Source organism: Vidua chalybeata, chromosome 18, assembly GCF_026979565.1.
Source record: "Vidua chalybeata isolate OUT-0048 chromosome 18, bVidCha1 merged haplotype, whole genome shotgun sequence".
In the NCBI taxonomy this organism is placed as follows: Eukaryota; Metazoa; Chordata; class Aves; order Passeriformes; family Viduidae; genus Vidua; species Vidua chalybeata.
This window is the reverse complement of record NC_071547.1, coordinates 4,103,492-4,127,761: the sequence shown is the minus strand read 5'-3', so window position 1 is coordinate 4,127,761 and position 24,270 is coordinate 4,103,492. Positions and strand designations below refer to the sequence as shown.

Below are 24,270 nucleotides of genomic sequence, written 5' to 3'. Positions count from 1 at the left end.
CCAGGCAAGTTGGAGCCAGGTTTAAATTATCCCTGCTGTGTTCAGGCACGTTGTCAGCTGTAAATTTTAGGGGAAATAGCCAAGCTGATACATAAACCTGTTGGTTTTGTCAGGGATGGAGATGGCTGCTCTCAGATTTATGGCCCATCTCCCCATTCTGGAGTTTTTGTGGAAGTGCTGCTGCTCAGGGGGAGGATTTCCCTTTTTTTTTTTTTAAACCCAGCTGGAGCTTCACAGGATTTAATTTGGGAGGAAGGGGAACTCCTTCTCACTGAGCCCCCCAGCATCGTTTCCATCACTGGGGGCATTGCCCAGAATCCCCTAAATTCACCCCAAAGGAGCATCCACTCCCTTTGCCAGGAAGGGATCCCAGACCCGAGCCACACTTGGAATCCCCTGCAGCATCACAGCGTCCAGGGAGCACAAAACCCAGCCGGAATTGGGGGAAATGCGGGAGTTTTTGGTGCAGACGCCGTTGCCACGGCAACAGCTGAGAAACCCATGCCGCCCTGGAGGGAGGAACGCTGCAGCAGGACCGGGGGGCAGGAAAACGCTCCCGAGGATGCGAGATTGCCAAAAAGAGATGATTTTTCCAGCAGGAATCCAGGGAGGAGGTGGGGAGGGGGTCACGGTCCCTCCAGCCCCACGGCAGGGCAGGGCGGGCTGTGCCCACCCAGGGATGCTCAGGCTGAGTCAAGCGGAAAGATTCCCAGCTTTTCAAATCCTCATGGAAAGGCTGAGTGCTGCCTCCCCCGGGCAGCCGGGCGGGCTGTTAAATGTCAAGAGCTTTCCCCAGGAAAATGATGCGGGAAGGGCAGCTGGCTCCTTTTTCCAGGGGGAATAGGAATTTTGTCCTTATGTGCCAGTTCCACGTGGTTAAAACATAGCCCATTGTTTAATAAATAAATTAAAAATCAGAGTACGAAGCTCCAGGAGGGGGAAGCTGCTCCTGCGTCAGTGGGATGAGGGGAAGGGGGATCCCAGAATCCAGAGGTGCAGCCAGCTGTGCAGCACACCCTGGCATGGTCATAATATCTTCCAACTGCTCCATTTCGGTGCAATTTAAATGTGGGAGGAAAAAAAAAAAAAGGCAATTGTGGTGCAATATAAAAGCAGCGAAAAATAAAAGAGAAGATGTAAATCGATACTGCTGGAGACTGGGGAGATTCCCATGGTTTTTTTTTTGTGGGAAGGGGTTGGTGGAGGCCGAGGTGCAGATGTGGAAACCCCTCCCCACCCTCCCCTCCCTCCTCCCAAGCTGCGGCTCCGAGCGCCGCACGCGATGTCATCCCTTAATTGTTTTATCTCGGCGATTAATTGGTTTTGAGGGGTTAATTACTTCCGAGGGGCGGGAGGGAGCGCTGCCCCTCTGGCGGCCGGGGCCTGTCAGAACAAATCAAGGCCGAGGTGAGGCTTCATCCCTGCTTAAAAAAAAAAAAAAAAAAAAAAAAAAAAGGGAATTTCACCAACTCCAGATTAGAAATGAGGGATAAATTGCACCCAGCTCTCGCTCTGGTGCCGAGGGAGGTCAGGAATAAATCCTGCAGTGAATCTCCCCCTTCCTACCACGCATCCCATTAAATCTGTCTGTAAGGACACTCTCCAGGTACTGAAACTCCCAAAAAGGAGCTGCTTTGGTTGCGTTGTCAGCACAGAAATGACATTAATGGGATTTAAATACCTGTTAATGGGTTTAAATGCAGAAATGGGATTAAAGGGGAGAGGAGCTGCTCTCCCTTTGCTCCCACAGCCCTGGTCTGGGATGGGTGGGGGGTGCTCAGGTGGCCCCACAAACACACGGGGAGGCAGAGCAGCAACAGAACCTCTCCTTTAATTGCTGGGTTACCCTGGGGGTTTGTTCTGACTGACAGACAACCTGGCGCTGCCATGGGCAAAGGAGGGTGGGCTCAGCTCCAAACCCACTGCCATGAATCCCAAAAAAAACCTCCAGCTGTTTGCCAAGGGAAGAGTTAAAAACAGGGCAGCTGCTCCCTCTGAACGCAATCCCCCAGCACCTTCAGAAAAACGAGGAGCAGGAGCCCCCCAGCCCAGCTCTGCTCCACACACACATTAGAAAAATAGATTTTTTTATTGAAATTCTCCTTTTTGCTCCAGGGAGTTTTCTTCTCTCTTGGAATAGAGACCAAGCAGCATCTCTGGATTTGACCTGTGCCTGCATTTCTATCAGGATCAAGAGTTAAAAGCCAACTGGTGAATCTCTAACTCTAGAAAAGGCTGCGTACAATATATGGCTTTTGCACCTACATCCAAGGGGGTCTTGCGGGTTGGGAGCTTTGGGGAGCTCGTTTGGGACAAAGGCAGGATGGGGAGGGTGGCGTGGGATGAGGGGACAGCCAGGGACCACATGCAGCTGTGCACAAAGCCAGCCCGGAAATCGGCACATTCCCGGTGTGTGGGATCCTTTGGTTCGGCTTTGGGACACCCCAAAGCTCAGCCCCGGGGTTTGCTCCCCACAGGGGTTGGGTGCAGTTGGGTTGCAGTGTGAACCCTGCTCCTGGTCCCCCAAACTGCTCCTGGCTCCCCAAAAATGCTCCTGAGGGGCTGTTCTGGCTCGTGGGCTCTGAAACGAGGCCTGGGTGAGCTCCTCTGTCCAGGGAAAACATCCCCCTCTGGAGCTGCATCCACAGGGAAGGGGAGCTTCCACCTGTAGCCACACTGGTGGGGGTCAGGGGTCCCCACAATGGGCTGGAGCAGCAGCTTTGCCTGGTGCTGTGGCTGGGGAATTCCAGGGAATTCTCAGGGAGCCGCAGCCACCACGTCTGGAGAACATTGCACAGCACGGCCTTGCAATCCCATAACCTCAGGCAGGATCCACGGGAGCATCGCCCACACGGTGCCACGCCCTTGGTCCATCCTCCCTTGGGAAGGCTGAGGATTCCATCCAAGGACAAGTGGAATCCTCCCAGGGCTGGGATTTTGGGGACACACACCCCGGGGAGCTCGGCTCCGGGTGCATCAGGCACGGCCTGAGCAGCTCGATGTCCCCAGGAGAGCCTGAGGGGACATAAAGATCCCATTGCACTTCCCAGGAGGGCCGGGGCAGCCAGAACAGGAGCAGAGACCCCGGGGCAGGGAAGGCACCCGTGTCCCCAGGCTGGCCAAAAAAAAAAGCTCAGCGGTGGCTGGGCACCTGTGGCGGCTCATGCAGGGAGTGACCAACAGCTACAGCAGCACATGGAGGGTTAAAAGAGGAGCCACCCACTGGGTGGAATTAGGCAGGATCTGGGAGGACAGAGCCACCCCTGGCCACGGTCCCCCCGCCGTGGTCACCATCATCTGGGGTAATAATCCTCGGGGACCCCCGAGAGGTTGCGGAGCTTCAGAGCCGCGTCCACGGTTCGGATGTAGCCGCTGATCACCTTCCTCATCTCGGGGGTGTAGGGGTCGTACTCCAGTTTCCTCAGGCCCGAGCGCTTGAAGTTGCCGTCCTTCTGTCCCTCCACGCACAGCAGCCTGTCCTCGCAGGCCGTGACGCCCAGCAGTGCCACCATCCTCTGCAGCTGCACGAACAGGTCCCGCTTGAGGTCCTCAAAGTGCACCACCAGCACCTTCTTCCCGTAGCGCAGCCAGTCCAGCGTGTGCGTCGCCCACCACGGAGCGTAGTTGGCCACAAATTCCGGCCACTCTGGGGGGAAAAAAAAAAAAAAAAAAAAAAAGGGAGCAGAGGATGTGTGTTGGAGTTTCACCCAATTACAGAAAACTACCCAGATTCGTGCAAAATAAGCATCTAACCCACACCCAAAATTCTCCGTCTTGGCTCCCATATATCACCACATACTAAAACACCAAATTGAAGTTTTTTCACCCTGTGAGATCACACGCTTCTAACTGACTGCACGCCCGTAATCCCAGTGCTAATAATCAATTTTGGAGGCCCTCTCCACAGCCTCAGGTCAAATGCAGTGTTCTCTTGTGGGTCTGTGCCTTTCAGCACAGAAAGTTTAAAATTCTCAGCATCCAGGGTTCCAACAGATGTGCGTGGATGTTCCCTGTGTCCTCTCCCATCCCTGCTGGAACATCTCAATTAACCTTCTGGCTAATTGATCCTGCTATTCAAATCAGGTGGCGAGAGGGACGATGAAACACCGAAAATCAGCCACATCTCTCCTGGCAGTGCCGCATTAAAGCTCCAGGCATCTCCCTCTTCCTCGTGTCCTCCCCACAAAACCAAGGCCTGATTAACAGCTGGACTGGGTTTAACTCCCCGAGGAATCGTTAACCACAGGATGTGTTCCATTAAACAGATCCAGGACAATTCACCTTGTGTAATCACAGCACATAAAACTTTGCTTTGGAGCCGCTCCAGGTACGTCGTAAAATTAACGCCACGGAACCAAACAGGGGTTTGGCCTCTGCAGGGCTGGGAATGGGCTGGGGGAAATGGGAAAACACCCCCTCAGCACTGGGGGTGAGGCTGCAGAGAGGACCTGGGGATTTTTTTTACCCAAATTTGCCCCAAAATTAGTTCCTGGGAGAAGAAAATAATTTGGAGAGCTGGGCTGCAGGGAAGGCCAGGAATGGGACCCTCATGCTCCATGTTCAGGGGCCACTCCAGCTGGGAATGGACTCACCAACCATGGAATGGAAAATCTCCATCTTTCCCAGCAGTGGTTAATTAACCTGACAATTAACCCGTCGGCTAATTACTCCACACACCCTCTGGAAAGAATTTGGTGATGTGTTTGAAGTGCATCCAAACAAGACTGTGCTGGCATGGTCCCCTCTGGATCTCCCTCCCCTCGGAGACACGAGGCCTGGGACAGGCTGGGGAGGGGGTTGGGATTGGGAAGGCTCAAGAGGTCCCTGGACAGGGATTGGGAAGGCTCAGTAGGCTCCCTGTGGTGCTGGGATACCAATCCTGGCTCCATCCACAGATGGATGGGGAAAAAATCAACCAAGAGGTTCCTATGCCACCACAGTGGGGACAGTGCCAGCCCAGGGACACAAGGCTGAGGAAGTGGGGGACACCACACCCTGCTGGTTTTATGGGATGGGGAGAGCAGGGCTGGGCTGTGCCCAGCCCTGTGAGCACATGGAGATAACGAAATCCAGGCACATCCCAGCCACAGCAGCCAAAGCTCCCCTTAAATAAACTCGGAATTAAGGGTAGCAGATGTTCAATCAAGCTAAACATTTTAACTCTTTCCAATGAAGTCAATCCCACAACAGCAATTTGGAAATTGCTGTAATTAAGCAGCCTCCGGCACACGCCTGTGCGTGGGAAAGGTGGTGGCTGGGGAGCAGCTGGACACATGGAAATAACACCTGGATACCACAGGGATGGGCTGGGGACTGCCACCACTCCCCGTGCTCACACTGGGGACAGGAGATGCCCATCCTTGCCTGGGCCAGCCAGGTCCTGCTGTCCTGTCCCATCCCTTCCCATCTCGTCCCACCACGACCCACAGTCACACCAAGGGATGGCCCCAAAGTGGTGGCACAGCCCAAGATCCCCCCCCCCCATGGACACCCAACTCCGGCTCTGCCGGGCTTTCCCAACCAATTCCCAGCTCCGGCAGCAGGGCTGGAGCTCTCCCAGAGGAATCCCTCCCTACCTTTGCCCTTCCAGTGGGCGTGGGCGGCGAAGCCGATGTGTCCCCCGTACTTGCGGTTGAACTCGGCCATCAGGGCCTTGTAGGGGTTGCGGATGAGCAGGATGGCCGAGTCGAAGGACTCGATCTCCTTCTGCCCGCTCTCGTGGGTCTTGATGCAAATGGTCCTCCCACTCCTCCAGTGGTCCCGCTCGCCCTTGAATCCTGCCCGGATAGAGCTGGGATTAATGGGGGTAACAGGGAGCTGGGAAAAGGAGGCTCAGGTGGGACCTTCTGGCTCTGCACAAATCCCTGACAGGAGGGGACAGCCAGGGGGAGTCGGGCTCTGCTCCCAGGGGAAACCAGACAGGATTAAAGGAAATGGCCTCAAGCTGTGCCAGGGAGGTTTAGATGGGATATGAGGGAAAATATCTCACCCAAAAGGTGCTCGATCCCTGGCACAGCTGCCCAGGGCAGTGATGGAGTTCCCACCCCTGGAGGGATTTAAAAGCCGTGTGGATGTGGCACTTGGGGACGTGGTGACCTTGGCAGTGCTGGGGAACAGTTGGATTCGGTCTCAGAGGACTTTTCCAACCCAAAGGATCCCACAGTTCCACGAAAGGGAGCATCACAGGGATATCGGGTTGCAAAATCCAGTTGGATGATGAAAGCAGCTGGGGCGTGAAGGAGGACTTGCATCCCTCTCCCAGATGGAAATAATTTATTTTCCCATGTTATGAGCCTCATAAAATTGATGAGTGGGTGGCTCACAGGCGCAGGGGCCCCTCAGAGCGACATCTCCCTGGCCACACTCGGCTCTTGTGCTTGTTTTGAGGGGTCAAGGGCAGATTTTATGGGTATAACCTCCCTGAGCACAGCCGAAACTCTCCCGGTAATAAAGAAAGGGAAATCCTTGTGCCTGTGGGGCAATGGATCAGCCCAAGGTGGGGGTGATGCCATGGGGGGGGTCCAGAGAGGAGACCCTGCACTGAGCATGGGGCTGTGCCAGCATCCATCCCAGCCCCTGGCATGCACCTGGAGTGGGGGATAAGCTGGAAGGAGCTGTATTCCATCAATTAGAGAGGTGTAATTGGCTCTCGGCAGTGGATAAATCTGCCGGTTGCCTGGATACCTCCTGGCCCCTCCGACAGGGAATGAACACGGATCCCACGCTCGTGTGGCTCGGCAAAACCCAGCCAAGGCTTTTCCCACTGCTGCTCCCTTCCCTGGGATGCTGCTGCACCCTGAGGGCTGGGGCAGTGCTCCCTCACTGAGCATCTCCCTCTCTGCAAGGCTGGATTTGGTAGGAATTGGGAAGGAATGTGCTGCCTGGGGTGTCGGGAAAATGAGGATTTAGGGAATAGCCTGGGTACAGACCCCACCAACCACACGGTACGGATACACATCCCGACTCCACCACAGCTGAGGGGGAACAGAGAATTTCCTCTCAAAGCCAAATAAAAAGTGAAGAAATAACAGGGGAAACCTTCAAGGTCTCCAGATAAAACTGTTTTGAGTGATTCTAAACTGGGGGAGCTGGGAATGGGGTGGGTAATTGGAACCAGAATCCCAAAATGCTTTGGGTTGGAGGGGATCTTACAGCTCATCTCATTCCAACCCTCCTGGAAAGGAACACCTTCCACTCTCCCAGGCTGCTGCAAGCCCTGTCCAGCCTGGCCTTGGACACTCCCAGGGATGAAGCAACCACAGCTTCTCTGGGCAACCCCTGCCAGGACCTCCCCACCCTCCCAGGGAGGAATTCCAGGACACTCCAGCCCAAACCACCCCATGGAGCAGCAGCGGTCACACCCAGCTCTGCTCCGCCCTTCCTGCAGCCCCTGGGATGTCACCGGGGCTGTCCCCAGCTGGGGTGGCACCCCAGGACGTCCCCTCACCTTTGTTGTAGAGGGAGCCATCGAAGTAGTAGCTGCCGGTGTAGAAGCCGGTGGCCAACTCGATCAGGTGCCGGGCCCAGGTGTTCCCGGCTCCAGGAAAGCTGGCCAGGGCCACCAACTGCTTGGCACGGCTGGGCAGGAACCTCCTGTCCATGCAGCGGTTGTCTGCAGGGAGACCCATCAGGAATGTGTCGTGGAAACCTGCTTTCCCCACTGGGACGTCTGAGGGAACGCTGCCTCTGCCAGGAAAATGCTGGGGAAGGGGTGAGGAGGTGGCTGGGCAGGGGGAGGTGCCCTGCCTAAAGCTTAGAGGGACATCCCAAAGGGTCCTGGACACCTCAAAGAGTCCTAAACACCCGAAAAGTCCTAAGAGGATTTTTCCAAAGAGTTCTCTGTCATTCCCAGCTGCGTGCTTAGGGAAGAGTGACTAACAGGGATTCCTGTGCCAAGCAACGCTCCTGCTTTTTTGATGAATCATTGAACAGCATTTCCAGCACAGCCCCAAACACCAAAGGATTGTGACAAGACTGACCCAAAACCACCCAAATTTGCTCCCTTCAACCCTTTCCTCTCCCAGGAACAGTTTTCCTTTCTCCCAGTGCTTCCCTGATCCCACTGCTCTCGGGAATGTTCTGCCTGATCACAGCCTTTTTCCGCCGCACATTTTTCCCTGGATTTTGTCCCCTCTGGATAGGAGACTCCCATGGGATCATGGAGAGGTGGGAGAAGCCCTGGGAATGAGGAATCCTGCCTGAAGCAGACGGAATCTGCTGTGCCCTGCAGCTGAGTCAGGCAGCAGCCACAGCTCACCAGGGGAGCGCCGATTTCCCAGGGAATTAAAAACCACTCGTTTTTAATGGGATGCTCACACTCCCTGCTGGCATTATTTTGGGGGGAGAGGTCGGGAAAAGCTCACCCTGCACTTGTGTCTGGTAGACCAGCAGGAACTCGGCGGAGCCGCAGCTCTCGAACTCCTCGGCGGCGCATTTGTGCGCGCAGAGCTGCTCGTCCTCGCGCTCGTGCAGCGGGAACAGCGTGCTGGGAAAGCCGCAGCGGCACGTGGTGCCCGCCAGCGCTGCCAGCGGGAATTCCTGCAGGGATGGCCAGAGGGAATTCCTGCAGGGATGGCGCTGGCACCAACCCCCCACCGGGGCAGAGCCTTCGCCCCCCGCACCCGCCCTCGCTGGGCAGCGCGGGGTGGTTTGTAACATCCTTCCAATTCCAACATCATTCCATAATATTCCAGCATCCTTCCAATTCCAGACCATTCCAACACCCTTCCAGAACATTCCAGTATCCTTCCAGATCGTTCTAGCATCATTCCAGACCATTTCCAGCATCCTTCCAATCCCAGCATCATTCTAGACCATTCCAGCATCATTCCAGAACATTCCAGCATAATTCCAGAACATTCCAGCATCATTCCAGAACATTTCCAGCATCCTTCCAATCCCAGCATCATTCTAGACCATTCCAGCATCCTTCCAATCCCAACATCATTCCAGAATCCTTCCAGAACATTCCAGTATCCTTCCAGAACATTTCCAGCATCATTCCAGAATGTTCCAGCACTGTTCCAGACCATGTCCAGCATCCTTCCAATCCCAGCATCATTCCAGAACATTCCAGCATGATTCCAGACCATTTCCAGCATCCTTCCAGTCCCAGCATCATTCTAGACCATTCCAGCATCATTCCAGAACATTCCAGCATCGTTCCATTTCCAGCACCGTTCCAGACCACTCCTACATCCTTCCAACTCCAGCATCTTTACACCTTATTTCTAGCATCCTTCCAGGCCATTCCCAGCATTCTTCCAGACCATTCCACCATTCTTCCAATTCCAGTACCCTTCCAGACAATTCTAATATTGTTCTAGCCCATTCCATCCCATTCCAGCCTCCTTCCAGCCCTTTCCAGCATCCTTCCAACTCCAGCGTCTTCCACCTCATTTCCAGCATCCTTCCAACCTATTTCAAGGATCATTCCAGACCATTTCCAGCATCCTTACAGCTCACTCCAGCATCCACCCTCCATCAGTTCCCGCTGCCAACCTTTCCCCTCCCTGCTCGGAGGCACCGCGCCCCAGGATGAGACCCCTGGACCAGAGCAGGACCCCATGGGGCTCCTTTAAATGTCCCTTCCAACCTAAACTCTAATTCTGGGATGCTCCTTCCCAAACTTTCCCAGGGCTGCTGCCCCTCCTGGGGCAGGGACACAAATCCATTTATCCTTTTTTTGGATACGCAAAAATTACATCCCTAAACTGAGTTCAGATCTCCCAGTGTGACGATGATGATGATGATGGAAACAAAGATGGAGAAGTTTATCCCAGTACCTTCTCTGTGCAGAAATCCACACATTTATCCACGGACATGTTGAGCATGAGCTGGCTGGCGGGCAGGGCGATGGAGACGTTTTCCGGCCGGCGGAAGCACCCCCGGAAAATCGCGCTTCCATCTGGGATTGAGAGAGAGAGAGAGGGACCCCAGTGAGACTCCAAAAATGACACTGCTGCCACTCCGTGTGACATGGCATTCCCGACTGCTCCAGTGGCTCCTGGCCCCTCCAGCAGTGCAGCCACATTGGATGACGCTCATCTGGCTGCTGATGGAGCAAAATCAGAGCAAAACCCCGGCAGCAAAGTCAGGGATATTTTTTTTTTGGCTGTTTTTATCAGCTCCGTGATCCCAGGGATGGAGCAGGGGAAGAGCCAGGGAGGAGAGCAGGGCCAGGTTTGGTGAGGTCTGGAATCCCATCCCTGGTCCTTGGTACCCTCAGCTCCTGTGCGTTCCTGGTTGTTGCCATCCCCTTTCCCATTCCTTGGATATGAGGAAAGGTGAGCAGGGAATGTGGGTAATTATAGAGCTGCTTAATTGGGAGCCAAACGAGGGAGCACCCTCAGCTCTGTCTGGAATTCCCACACATCCTTCATCCTGCAGCACACACAGGAGACACTGATGGTCCTGTTTGGCCGTGGGGAAAGAAATCTCCACACAAAGTTTACCAAAACTCCCTGAATTCCAGCAGCAGTCCTTGGGGCTCCTCATTCCACCCAACCCCAGCCAGCAGCATTCCCCACAAGGAGATCCCTGATGTTTGCAGGAGCAAAACTACCCCAGACTCAAGAAACGCTCTCCAAGAACCTCCCTGGAGCCATGACCTGGCTCGGGAATGCCAGGATCAGCCCTCCAGCACCAAGAGAAGCCCTCCCATTCCAGGGCTGAGCTGGGATCAGCCTCCAACTTACACCTGCGGGCGGATTCCTGGGCCAGCTCCAGGCGGTAGATGGAGAGCCGGTTGATCCCGCCGCACGTGTTGCTCCGCTCTCCCTTGCATTCCATGTTGCACTCGGATTCGCTGGCGTTGGATGCCTGGATCTTGTGCCCGCAGTAGCACTCGGCCCCGAATTCCAGCCCCGCGTACAGGTACCCCCTGCCGAGAGGGAGACGGGATCTCAGCACATCCCCCCGGCTCCAGGGGGGTGGGAAGGAGCATTCCTGCCTATGGCCAATGCTGGGATCAGCAGTGCATCCCAGGGATTCGTTTTTGGGCTAATGATCCTTGTAGGGAACTTCCAACTGAAAAGATCCCTTCCCATCCTTCCCTTTCCCATCCCTTCCCTTTCCCATCCCTTCCCTTTCCTTTCCCATCCCTTCCCTTTCCCTTTCTCCTTTCCTTTCTCCTTTCCTTTCCTTCCCTTCCCCCCATTTTTCAATTCTTTCCTATCCTATCCCTATTCTTTTCTAGTCCGTTCTATTCTATTACTCCACTCCATTCCATCCTATCCCATCCTAGCTCCTATCCTACCCTATTTTCCTATCACATCCTAAGGTATCATATAATATAATTTCATTTCGTTCCATTTCATCCTATCCTATCCTGTGGGAAAGGATTGAAGGAGCCAGTGCACAGGGATTCATGGAGACGCTGGGAAAGGATTGATGGAGCCGGTGTGCAGGGATTGAGGGGGGCAGTGTGCAGGGTTTCATGGAAAGGATTGATGGAGCCGGTGTGCAGGGATTGATGGAGTGTGCCGGGATTCAGGGAGCCCCTGGCACCGTCCCTACCGCTCGGCACAGTTGTCCTGGCAACGGAACACCGTCATCTTCTTGTAGTCGAAGAAGGACATCCCGCGCAGGGTCCTCTGCCGGGTGTTGTCCTCGTAGCAGCCGATGTACCGGGCTGGGGACAGAGAGGGGACAGGGTCACAACCCACTGACCCCACCCCTCTTGATTTTTCCCTAAACAGGGATGTGTGGCAGCATTCCCTGTTTGTTTGCTTTGGAAACTCTGGGTCCAAACCAGGCAGGGACACCTTCCACTATCCCAGGTTGCTCCAAGCCTTGTCCATGTCCAACCTGGCCTTGGACGTTTCCAGCCACAACTTCTCTGGCCACCCTGTGCCAGGGTCTCCCCACCCTCACAGGAAGGAATTTCTTTCACTCTGCCACTCCGATTCCAAGCCACATTCTGGGATAACATTTCTCACCTCCTCCCTGCTTTCCACACCTCCCTGGGGTCCCTGACCCAGCTCACCCCATCCATGGTGTGCCCCAAGCACAGACCCCCTCATTCCCAATCATCCCAGCACAGCACAGACCCCACCAGTGCTGGAGCCGCCTTCCCAAACCAGCCTGGAGGCTGAAGAGGAGGAGGATGGAGAGAAATGTGCCAGATGACTCCAACCACCAGAGCCATAACTCCCAGTTACTCCACACGGCGTTCCCACAGGGATGAGCAGGTCCTGGCAGGTCAGAGGGTTCCAGCGGGTGTGGGATGGCTCCAGACACTTGCACGGAGCCGGTGACTGATGTGCATTACCTTCAATCCAATGCTCCTGACATATGCGTGCTGCCACTTATTGGGAAGCCAGCCGGAATAATTAGGGACAGACGAGGACACAAGAGAAAGGGGAGGGTGGGACTGGCAGTTTGCAGGGAGAGGTGGACCTCTCCAGGAGGAATTTTGGAGCCTGTTGGAAACACAGCTGTGAGCAGACACACACATCCACCCAGTGATTGTCATTAAATTCCCCAAGCATCCCATTTTTTCCAGAGCTGGGGATATAGGGATGGCTCCAGCTCTCTGCCTGGGGTGGCTGGTCCCTCCATCCTCATGGAATTGCTTGGTTGTGTGTCACAGGTGGGAATGGCTGGACTTGTCCAGGAAGGCACCAGAGGTGGATGTGGCTGAGGGCTGGGGTCTGTTCCTGCTTCCCTTGGCTTCACTGCCCAGAAATCCTCCCTGGCTGGAGGCAGAGATGTCCCTTCCCTTCAGGATTTGCATTCCCATGGGGATGAGGCCGTTCCCTGGCAGACAGGGCTGTTCTCCACCCACACCTTCACCTGACACTGCCGGCAGAGGGAGGAGGAGGAAGAGGAGGAAGAGGGAGCTGCACATCACGCTCTAAACCAGAGCTAATTTTTGGAGCAGTATTCCCCCTGGAATGATTTCACGTGGCAGAGCCTCCGCAGCCACCTCATCAAGTTGTCCCCACTTAATTACCAACATCATTAACTCCACCTGTTCCTGCCAGATATCCCAGTGCTCCAGAGGAGCAGGGAAGTGAGGGGGAGCTCCACCAGCCACCCCGGGAACACTGGGCACGTGGGATTTCTCAAGCTGCTGAATTTCTCTGCTCCATCCCACTCAGGAGCTGCCAAGATGCTCCAGGGGGGAAACGATATTCCCAGAGCACCTGGGAGCAGGCCAAGCTCAGCAGCCCATCCCTGCTGGCAGTGCTGGATGAGGTTAATCCTGGAGCACACGGGACATATGGCCCGGGACACGGGCACTGCTTGGGGTCTTTATAGGGACAGACAGCCTGGGCTCAGGGACCATCTGCTGAGCCTGCACTGAAGTTAATTTGCATTATTGGAGAGACGTGGCCACCAAAACCCCTCAGAGACCTCTCAGAGCAGGGTCATAACCAGGGAACACTTCAGCTCCTTTTAGCAGGAGAAAATCCCGTAGGCACCACTTTTCCTTTGGCTTCCATGCCTGGACCGTGCATCATTCCTGGAATGAGCACAGTCACATCCTACTGGAGGAGGGAGAGGAGCCCTCCATGCCCCAGGAGCAGCCCAAGTTGAGGGGAATCAAGCCTGGACCCCTGGGATAGCCCCAGTGTGCCGTGGTTTGGAGCTTCCTGCTGGAGTCCAGCCACCCAAATCCCACAGAATGCACAGCTCTGGCTGCCTTCAAGATAAATAAATGCCATTTTAAAAAATCAATGGGAATGATTCCATTTTCTTATCCTTGATCATTAATAATGGACCCACTTGACAAGCCCCCAGCCAGGCGGGCTCTCCTGGCTCCAGAGGCCACAGCCCAGCTCTGTCTGCACTTCCATGGGAATCACAGCCAGCCCCTGCCTCGAGATAACACCCACACAAACCTGGATTTTGTGTTGATTCAAGCCAACAGAATGAAAACTGCATTTGGCCCCTGGCAGAGCCAAAGGGTGGGAGGAAGATGGGGCACAACATCCCCCCAGCTGCCACCCCCAAAATCGCCTGTAACAAGGGGGGACTCAGAGATGCACCAGGGGGAAAGAGTGAAGATGGAAAAATAAAAGCACATTATTGGCACTTGGAGAGAGAGGAGAGGAAAGAGGGAAGAAGGAGGGAGAAGATCCTTCTGGAAATATTCTCTGGACTGATGTTCCCCAGAGTAGGGTGCTGCTCCCCAGAGCATTCCCGTGGGATGCGGGAGGAAAACCTCGGTGCTCTGGCAGCGTGTGCACGAGGTTTATAAATAAACAAACAAATACACATTTCCTGGGAGGGGGGTGTGGTCCTGGCAGGGATGCACAACCCAAAATCGCTCAGACACCACTGCCCCAACTCGTGATGTCCCCCTGGGAAAGGCAAAAGGAGGGATCCCCCTCCCCTTGGGACAGCACTCACCTCTGTCCTCCTCCTTCTCGCGGCCGCTCCTTCCCCTGAGCGCCCGGCTCCGGGCGTTATCCCGGGATTTTCCCCTGTCCGACGGCTCCTTGGAGGTGCTTTTGAACCAGGGACCGTGTCGTCGGCCCCCCGCCGGCATCGTCGCTGCCGCCTTGAAGCCGCGGCTGAGCTGCATCACCCCCAGGTAGGGCAGCCCCGGCCCCTCGGCGGCCGCGGGGCTGCGCGGGCTCCCCGGCACCGTGGGCTCCCCGGAAAAACCGGAATGCAGGAAAACCAAGCTGCCGGCCGCCAGGTAGAGGGCGAGCAGAGTGAAGAAACGCACGGGTTTGCGCCGAAAATACCGCTGGAGTTTTAGCAAAAGCTTGGCCATAGCGTCTTCATCCCTTCCCCGGCAGCCGGCGCCGCGGGGAAGCTGCTCTGCGGCTCCAGGGATGCTCCGAGGAGGGGATTATCCCGCCTGGATCGGAGGTGAATCCCGGCGAGCAAATGGGGTGAGGGCTGCAGGGCGAGGTCGTGCAAAGCTGTTGCCCGACCCTAAAAAGTCCGGGAGTGCTGGGGAAGGTGGATTTTGAGTCCCCGCGTCGTGGCCGGGGTGTTCCAGCGCTGGCTGCCACCTCCAGCCCCGGTTTATTCTCCTGCCGGCAAAGTCCCCCGGCTGTGCCCCGGGGACTGCGCTGATGGAGGGATCATGTTAAGGAAATCGGGGTTTGAAGGTGATTTGAAAGCCGATCAGCTGCCGCAGCTCCTCGCTCCCGGCGGCACCGGCTCCGTCAGGCATCGCTCGAATGGGAACGGCCCCGCTGCCCTTTCAGACAAAGAATGGAAGGTGCCTGGACGCGCCTGGAGCCTGGAATGCTGCCTGGGACCCTTTGTGAAAGGAAACCCCTTTCAGCTCACTCCCAGGGCAAGAAATCTCCACCTGCAAGTCAAAGAGAGAGGAACACTCAGGAAAGCGTCCCAGGACACGGGAGGGTGGTGGCCCTGTCCCTCCAGGGGGTGAGGAAGGCCACCCGAAGTCTCCATCACCCTCCAGCCCTGGAGGGGGGCAGTTCCACCTCTCCCAGGGGGATAACTGGGTGCAGTGGCAGCGATCCTGGTGGGGTGAGTCCAAATCCCAGAGCCCGCACGTCTCTGCCTCGTTGTGCAGGAGAGGTGCTCCAGGATGGCTCTGGGATGTGGAAAATTCCCAGTTTCACCCCCAGGAGGATGAGCTGTACACGACACACTCTTCACAGACACGTTGCACCCCTAGATCCAAACATCTCTGCAGCAGCAGATCCCAAGTGCAATCCGTGCATGCACAGTGGGGTGCTGCCAGTGGCAATTCCAGCATCCCACAGGGTCAGGAGCACGACATCCCCGGGTGTCCCTCCAGTCCCTCATGTCCCCAGGGACAGGAGATTGCCATGACGTCCTCTACCTCCAGCCAGGAGCATTCCCATTCCCACCCAGCCACCCAGGAACACCAGGACCATCCCTGGTGGCTCATTTCCCTAGAAATCCAGCTGGATTTCTCTCCTTCCAACCCTCCCAGCTATGGAAGATTTGCTCCAGCCCTTTCTGGGAAAATGCCACGTGGGAAATGCCCCTGCTGACACATCGCAGTGCCCAGGGTGTGCTGCCTGTCACGGTCTCGTCTTATTTTAGGAAAGGAGACGGAAATAAATGGAAAGACAAAGTGCCATTAGTTTAATGGCCTCTGTGTTCCTGCCATCTGTCTTCAGTTGATTAAATAAAAAATATTGGTGGAACATATGGCATGAATTATACATCAATATTTTAATTTGGTTTCCCAGAGTGGTTATTCAGATACCTCCGGCTCTGCCGCGGGAATTTTGCGAAGCTCAGGGCTGGACAGGCTGGGGCAGAGCAGTGGAAGGGCACAACCCCAAACCAGCCCTCCCCAGCCCGGCTCGGAGCCAACACAGCTGGAGTAAAGGCTGAGTAATCTCGGAGCAGCAGCGGTTTGGGTTTCCCATGTGCAGGATGTGGCACCTCGGCGTGGCCAGGGAGGGGGGGCCGTGCTGGGAGAGCAGCCCCCAGCCCGGTGGTCCCGGCGGTGTTTGGCTGCTCTCCTGCACTCCCTGACCAGCATTTTCTGGCTTTCCCTTATCCAAAACAAATCCACCTTGCCGGGGTTGGGATGGGAGCTGGATGCGGGGTGGTTTGGGGAGCAAATGGAGCGTCCCCAGGGGTGTCCCTGCTCCTCAGTGTCCCCAGTGCCACCCCCGCTCCTCCCCTCCCCGGCTGGGCGCTGCCGGGCTCTGGCACAGCATATAAAGAAGGGGCTTAAATTACTCTCATTAAGCCATCTGGAGCTCATCCTTCTCCATCACGAACTGCGGAGTCACAGGTCAATTACTGCGCATTTGCATATATTCCATTAATGCTTCTGCTAATTGTCTGGAGCAGATAATGGGCTCGGCTTCGGGCTCCTGGGGGATCACAGGCGGCGGGGAGGGCCGCCACCAGTGCTCCCAGTACGGACACCAGCGCTCCCAGTACCAGCAGGGGCCGGCGGAATCGGGAGCTGATGGATGCAGGAACCATCCGAGAACGCCATTCCCTGCATCCCACCAGCGCTCCCTGGGTTGTAAGGACGGATCCACGCCCGCGCAGCGGCGCCGGGGTGAAGGAGAGGTCACCCCTGGTCCCCATCGCCACCGTCACCCGCCACGCTGTCCCCAGGGACATCCTGCCCCCAACGCCACTGCCCGAATCCCGCTGCGCTCGGCGGCGGCGCCGGTGCCAGCCCAGCCCGCGGCGTGGCCGGGGGACAGTGGTGACACACTTTGTCATCCAAACTAATGAAGCAAACGGGGACAGTCCCCAGCCAGCGCAATGCAGCGTCCTCAGCCTGGCCTTCCCGCGGCTGCTCGGGAAACTGCTGGGACAGCGGGGAACGGAGGGAATTATCCGCCAGGGAATCATCCGCCGGCCCTCGCTCGGGTACGACCCGCTGTGATCCATCCCCCTGCTCGCATCCCAGGGGAGGGATCCAGCCCTGGGAGCTGCAGTGTTGGAAAAATCCCCCCGGCTGGCAGAGCCAGGATTGGGGAATCCCTCCCTGCCCCCTCAGACCCTTCGGCACGCCGAGCCGAAGCGCAGCTGGGGGCGTTTTCCAGGATGTGGGTCCAGCCGGGACTGGGGAATGGTTCCCTGCCTACATCCATCCCTCCCACCAAGAGCCAAAATCCTCATCCCATCAATGGGACACCCCGCTCTGCATCAGTATAACCCCACCAGGAGCCGAAATCCTCATCCCGGCACCGGGACACCCGGCAGAGCATCGCTCCACACCCAACCCACCTCCCTGAGCGGTGTCAGCCGTCCCCAGGCCAAGGAAATCCTCGATAATTTGCCAGCTTTATCCAGGTTCATCCATCCCTCTGCGCGTGGAGAGGTGGGAACAGGTCCGGGAGCGGCATGAATGAAGGGCCCATCAATTATGGATGTGGGGCTTGTCTTCAGATTGCTCTGCAATTATTGAGCCCCAAGGTCCACTTGTCTTCAGGCACCACCTCCCATCTGAGCAGGGCCAAACACCCTCACGTGGCTCCCCCAGCCCGGGAGAACAATGGGCCCATTAAAACCAGCAAATTAACCACCACCAGAATTCCATTAGGAGGAGAAGGCGACGGGAATATCCAATTTCATCCCCTCATTAACATTTCTTATCACAGGGACGGGGGAAAGAATAGGGCTTGAAAACAGAGGGGTGGTGACATCAGTGGGGTGACCCCACGGGTGGGCTGTGACGCAGGGAATGACCTCGTGGGGACAGCAGGTTCTGCACCCCTCTGGGCACCCTTGGGAATGCTGGAATGCTTCTGTCGAGCCTGGAAATGCAGTGAAGGACGCAGGGGATGGGGTAAAAGACCCCAGTCCATGGGGTGCAGGACTTATGGGACACAGGACCCAGGGCATGGAGGCTCCCTGGACGTGCTGTCACCAAAAGCCACCCACTTGGGTGCAGGGACCACCAGAAAGCCCCATGTCCCTCCATCCCAGAGCAGTTCCTGCAGCTCCACACCCTCCCCAGCACCAACCAGGGACACCAGTCCAAGCCCCAGGGACGCTGGGCACCCTGGGTGCTGCCATCCCTCAAACCCTTCAGCCCCCTTCCCTAGGAGTGTCCTGCAGTGCAAGCCTGGAATTCCTGCCCTGACAGAGGCTGAGCAGCCCAAGATCCCAAGTGGAGTTGCCCATCCTCTTTTCCAGCCCCATGGAAATGGATTTTCACCCTTTTGCTTTCTTTAAGGAAGCAGCAAATGAGATGCATGGGGCTGAATTTAAACCCCATTATGGGTGGGAATGAAGCTGAGATAAACCAGGATTATTCCATCCCAGCAGGGCACACCTGGAGCATCCAAAACCTTCCAGTGCCTCTCCCAGGGGGCAGCCGAGCACAGGGAGCTGTCAGTCGCCCTCAAATCAAAGCAAAGTTTGTTTATTCAGCTTCTCTCTGCCTTCATTTTGCTGAGAAATGGATTTGTGCCTCCTCTCCGCTGGGGAAGCCTTAAAAGCAGCTGACTCAGCAGCTTCCAGACTCATTCCAGGAAGCTGCACCGGGATCGGATCCTCATCCTCAAGGGTGAGACACTTCCCAGGCCTGGGCTTCCCTGTGGAGCTGCTAAATCCCTTCCACAGGCCAAACCAGCAAGGGATGCAAAGGAAAAACCTCTCATTAGGGATTTATTGGCTCAATTTGAAGATCCAGGGCAGGATTTGCCCATCTGCTGGTGGATTTTTGTGTGGGATTTCCAAGCGTTTTGTGGGGTTTGCAAATCCTCTTTCTTGCTGGGAGCCCATGGAGGAGTTTGGACTGGAATTAGGGAGCTGATTTTGCTTATGGATAAAAACTGGTTTTGAAATATTCTGAATATTTCTGAAATATTCTGAAATATTGATGTCCTCAGCACTTTCCCAGGGCATGAGGCACCGAGATCCAGAGGGATCCAGATGGATCCAGGATCCATTCGGGGCTGCCCCAGACTAATTGATTAAGGTCTCTAAAAGGCTCCTCTGAAATGAGGTCGTGCTAATTGCACAACCTCCTCTTAGTGCTCCCTGTGCTCTCCAGAGGACAGAGCCCACAGGGCAGCAGCCCCGTTTCTGCCAGGGCTGAGCTATAAATAAATCCAGGAACATCAGGATGGATCCTGTCCTGGCTTATTCCAATAACTGGACAGAGCTACACGAGCCCAGGGCCTGCAGCCTGGCCCAGAAAGGCAATTTTGTTTAATCAAGTTATTTAAGGAAGTTTAACCCCATTTTTAATTATGACGTTGAGCTGCCTGGCATTGCAAATTCCCACTGATGTCCCTCGACCTAAGGGATGCTGATTCCTGCCCAAGGGATGCTGATTCCAGCCCAGGGGATGCTCATCCCCACCCAAACCCCACAGCCACGGGCTGGGATCACCATGATGGTGGTGGGAATTTGCTGTGGTACAGAGAGAGAATCCCAAAACCAACCCCAGCTGGGATGAGCAGGCTGCTCCAAACCCCAGAAGCAAAGAAATGTTGCTGCCTCCAGGCCACTAATTCCCAGGTAATCTCATCTCCATGGCTCTGCTCCTTTCCTTGGATATTCTCCTCCACAATGGCCCAAGTGGAGCTGAAAATGGAGAGTTTTTACTTCACGTTCTGCTCCTCCACCCACAATTCCATCAAAGCTCGTTCCAGGTTCTTGGAGGCTGAATTCCCCTCACAAGTGTGAAAAGCAGCTCATAAAGAAAAATGGTTTAAGTCATGAATCATTTAAAAAGCACCCGGCGCTGCCGAAGGCAGGGAAGGAAATAGGGAAGGAAATAGCCGTGGATTGCTGAGATTCCAGGGAGAGGGTGCAGGCAATTGTGGGATGATGGAAATGAGGTGGCACAGCGGGGATCCAGCTGTGGGACTTGGTGTTCCCCTCCCAGCATCGTTAGCATTTTCATTAATTAATTAATCTGCAGCAGCCCCAGGGGTCCGGCTGATCCAGTTCTCCCCAGCAGCATTATCCCGTCTGCCCGGGGTATTTTGGGTGGGGCTGTGACAGGAGCGGGAGGCTCCCTCCTTTGGGACCAGGGTGATTGAATTTGGGTGCTGGGGAGCAGGATCCCAACCTTCCTCCACCACATCCCTGCCGGCTTCCAGCATCCTTCCCTGAGCATTCCTGCTGCCGGCATCAGCCCCATCCCTGCGTCCAAGGCTAGAAACCTCAGTTTCCCCGCTAATTCCCCAATTTTGGGTGGCACACGGCGGTTTTTGGGAGGGGCCACCCCGGATTGCGGGGTCTCAGTGACACCGAGGGATGCTCCCAGACTCCCTCTCCCGTTTCTTCCCACCCTCCCGACACTCAAGCCCTTGGAAAAGGTGATGTAATTCCTTCAGAGGACGCTGAGTGTCTGTGACAGGGTTTAACCTAAGGAGTTTAAATGTCTCACGTTCGGGGGGTTTCATGCCCAGCCTGCAAAATCCAGTTACGGTTTTCAATCAGGCTTGGGGAGCCGGGATGTGCATCCAGGGAGTGCGCTGCCACCCGGAGCCGGGAGGAGGAGGAGGAGGAGGAGGAGGGGGGCAGGAGGAAGGCCGGGGCTGCTCCCCAGGGAAGCACAGCTGGATCCCAGCCAGCTTCTGGCTCAGCAAAGCTCCCCCCAGCCGGAGCTGCCTGAATCCCAGAGGAGAAGGTTTAGGATACACGGGATGGACTTTTCCAGAGGCAGTGCCGGGGCTGGCAGCCACCCCTGGGGGATGCACGGCCCTCCCTGCACTGCTCATCCTCCCCAAATCCTCCATCCATGGACACCTGCACGTCCCTGTCACTGTGGAAAAGCATTCCTGAGCCGCAGCTGCCGGCACATCCCGAGCTGACAGCTCCTTATTCCAGGGAAAGCCAGGACGCTGCTGTTTTTCTCCTTGTGCTTAACGAGGAGGAGCAAACCCCGCAGCAGCCACAGGGTTTGATCCCAAGGTTTTGAGCACCAGAGCCCAGTCCTGGCTCTAGGATTCATGGGAGGTGATGAGAAACACCAACAGGAGATTGTCCCAAGGGAAATCCAGGTGCACCCAGCAGGACCTGCCTAAATCCCATCCCAATGGGATCCACGGGGACCATCAGGGGGGATTTGGGAAGTGTGACCCCTCATGGGTGTCACAGAAAGCTCTTCCCATGGGAGCACCCGGCACATCCAGCCCAGGATGAAGCCCCCATGGACTCCCCAGGTGAGGAAGAGCAGAATCCAATCTCCCCATAAATCCCACACTCAGGTCTGCTCCATGGAGATTTGCCTCAGCCCTCGTTAATCTGGGATTACAGCAGCACTGGGGCAATTAACTAACGAGCTTTTCCAGCAGCAGACAATGCCTTGCACAGCCCACGGACATTAATGGAGTGAGAAGGAGGATTTCGTGCAACACTTCCTTCAAAACCTCCTTTCCCAGGAGAGCTGATTCCTTTCTTTCCCCTCATCCTGCAGCACGAGGGAGAGGGAGGCCGGGCTTGGAAAGGATCTGCCATTCCCATGGCTGCTGCAGGCTCATCCCTCAGCACGGGCCAGATCCTCCTGTCCCACGCTCCTTCCCCAGTCCCAGGAGGAGCTCCTGGCTCTGGAGAGAGCCAACACATTGGGAAGGACAAATTCCCATCCCAGAGCTGCCTGCTCTGCTCAGGGAGTCCCTGGTGCTCCGAGGGGGTCGGGAGAAGCAGAGATTTTCCCAGGATCTGGGCTGAGCTGGGGATGGTGCTGAGCACTCCTGGATCCTGCCTCAGCCATGGGAGTTGTGAGCCTGGAGCTGCTGAGGGCTGGCCCAGCTCTCCATGGGGAAAAGATCCCCCAGAAGAGTGGAGTTTTTTCCTGGGAGAGAAAATCCATGGGGAACCAGGGGTGTGTGGGAGGGGGTTCCCATCTGCCAGGATCCCAAACATCAAGGACCCTAAAAACAGGGACATTCACATGGATGAGCCCCACCTGACCCAGGCACCTGCAGCCCTGATGCTGCAGCTGGGCTTGGGTCATTGAGCACCAGGATTTGGGAAAGGCATCCCAAAAAACAGAGCAAAACCCCCTGGGGAATTCTCCCTGGGCCTAATAACTGATAATAATATATGGAATATTATAATATAATGTATATAAAAACCATGGTAGGTGCTAATAATATAGATAATAAAATAATAAATGTAAAACCATAACATCTCCTAATAATATATAAAATAGATTGAATATAATCTATCTAAACCCAAAATAATTGCTATTAATATCTATAATATAATAACATACATTTAAAAATCTAACAAATCCTGTCTTGGAGAAACCCCTGGAGCTCAACAGCTTTGGATATTCAAGGGAGGCTAGAATAAAAAAAGGGAGGGCTCTTTCCCAAGCCCAGGGAAGGGACAGCCCCTTGTGAAGGATAACTCCCAGGTAAATTCCCAGAGGAAGGAAGGGTACAGCACTCACCAGATGAGAAGGTGCAGTGGGCCAGGGCAGGGCTGGGTGGGGGCACCCCGGGGCTGCAATTCCCAGTGCCAGGCTGGGATTCCCAGCTCTGCATTGCCAGGAAAGTTTCTTTAATCCTGCCTTGACGGAGGCCGGGGTTTATAGGGCTCAGCTCAAGGTTACCTTCACGCCGTTCTGCAACTGCCTCGGCTCTCCCTGCTCATCTTTATGTTAAATTATTCCCCGAAGTTGCCAGCATGGATGTGGGAAGAGGAAAATAAACAGGGGAGAGGCTTCTGGCAGGATTACATTCCCTTATGTTCCTTATTTCCCCGGCGGAGATGTTCCTGCACAAAGTCTGGGAAGGAGGATGAGGATGAGGAGAGCTCTCTCCCGCCTGGCTCCCTCAGCGAAGCAAAACCCTTCCCAAACCAGCAGGAACCAGCGAAAAATCCCTGCCGGGATGAGGCGGGAATCACCAACTCCCGCACAGCCGCGGGGGGGACGCGGTGCCCCCCCAGCTTCCCGCACACGCAGCCGCCGCTTCCCAGGCACAATTCCCGGCGGGCCGGGGTCCTGCCGACCCCCGCTCGCGGAGCCCCGTGGTCCTTTTTCCTCCTATTTCTTTAAATTTTATTTTGCGCATGGGGGCTGGGGGGTGGCGTTGTTTGTTTTCTACTCTTATTTTTTGGTTGTTCATCTGGGCTTTTTTTTTTTTTTTTTTTTTTTTTTTTTTTTTTTTTTTTTCCATTAGCCCCGGTTTCAATGCGCTCCCCCCGCCGGCAGCTCCTCTGCTCCCCTCCCCCGAGCCCTTTTCCCTCTTTTTCCTCCCCCGCCGCCTCCTCCTCACCGTCCCCGGGCCCTGCTCCCGGCCGCCGCCGCCGCTCCATCCATCGCTCCATCCATCCCCCGGTGCCTCCATCCGCGGCCGCCCCCGGGAGCGGCGGGGCCGGGGGCGCTCCGGGCGCTGCCCGCGGCCCGGCCCCGCTGCCGGGGGGGCTCTGACGGTGCCGGTACCGCTCGGGGGCGGGGGGAGGGTTCCGGTGGTGCCGGTGGCGGCCGAGGAGAGCCCGGCCCGGCGGCTGCCGCTCGGCTCTGCCCGCAGCCGCTGCCGGGCGCCGCTTCTTAACGTCTCCATCCAGCGGCTCCGCTCCCTCCGCCGGCTGCCGGCATTAACCCCTTCCCTCCCGCCGCCCCGATGGCATCTTTTTTTTAGAATTTATTTCTTGTTTTCCCTGTTTTTTCAGCGATGCGGCAGTGCCGGGAAGCAGCTCTCGGGTGGCCCCGGCCCCGCTGCTGCGCCCAAAGCGAGGGATGCTGAGGATCTGGATCCCCCCGGGAATCCGGTTCCATCCTCCCGGCAGTCGGGACCGGCCCGAGGATTACTGAATGGATCCAGCAAGGATTAAACCTACATTTAAAAGATAAATAAATAAATATAAATATATAGATAAACGCGTACATTCAATGTATAGCTACATATATAAATG

The 24,270-nt window shown here is 55.8% G+C and overlaps 1 protein-coding gene across 1 annotated transcript; it reads right to left on the bottom strand.

Annotated features, from left to right (window-relative positions):
* Positions 1-2,070: 2,070 nt before the first annotated feature.
* WSCD2 (WSC domain containing 2) lies at positions 2,071-23,994 on the bottom strand. The gene is made up of 9 exons (XM_053959753.1): positions 23,631-23,994; positions 14,359-15,277; positions 11,518-11,632; positions 10,698-10,882; positions 9,786-9,907; positions 8,364-8,538; positions 7,448-7,612; positions 5,577-5,777; positions 2,071-3,646 (listed from the first exon to the last, which is right to left on the bottom strand). Exons 2-9 carry the CDS (start codon positions 14,726-14,728, stop codon positions 3,294-3,296), a joined length of 1,686 nt encoding a protein of 561 aa, XP_053815728.1. The 5' UTR covers positions 14,729-15,277; positions 23,631-23,994; the 3' UTR covers positions 2,071-3,293.
* Positions 23,995-24,270: the final 276 nt, after the last annotated feature.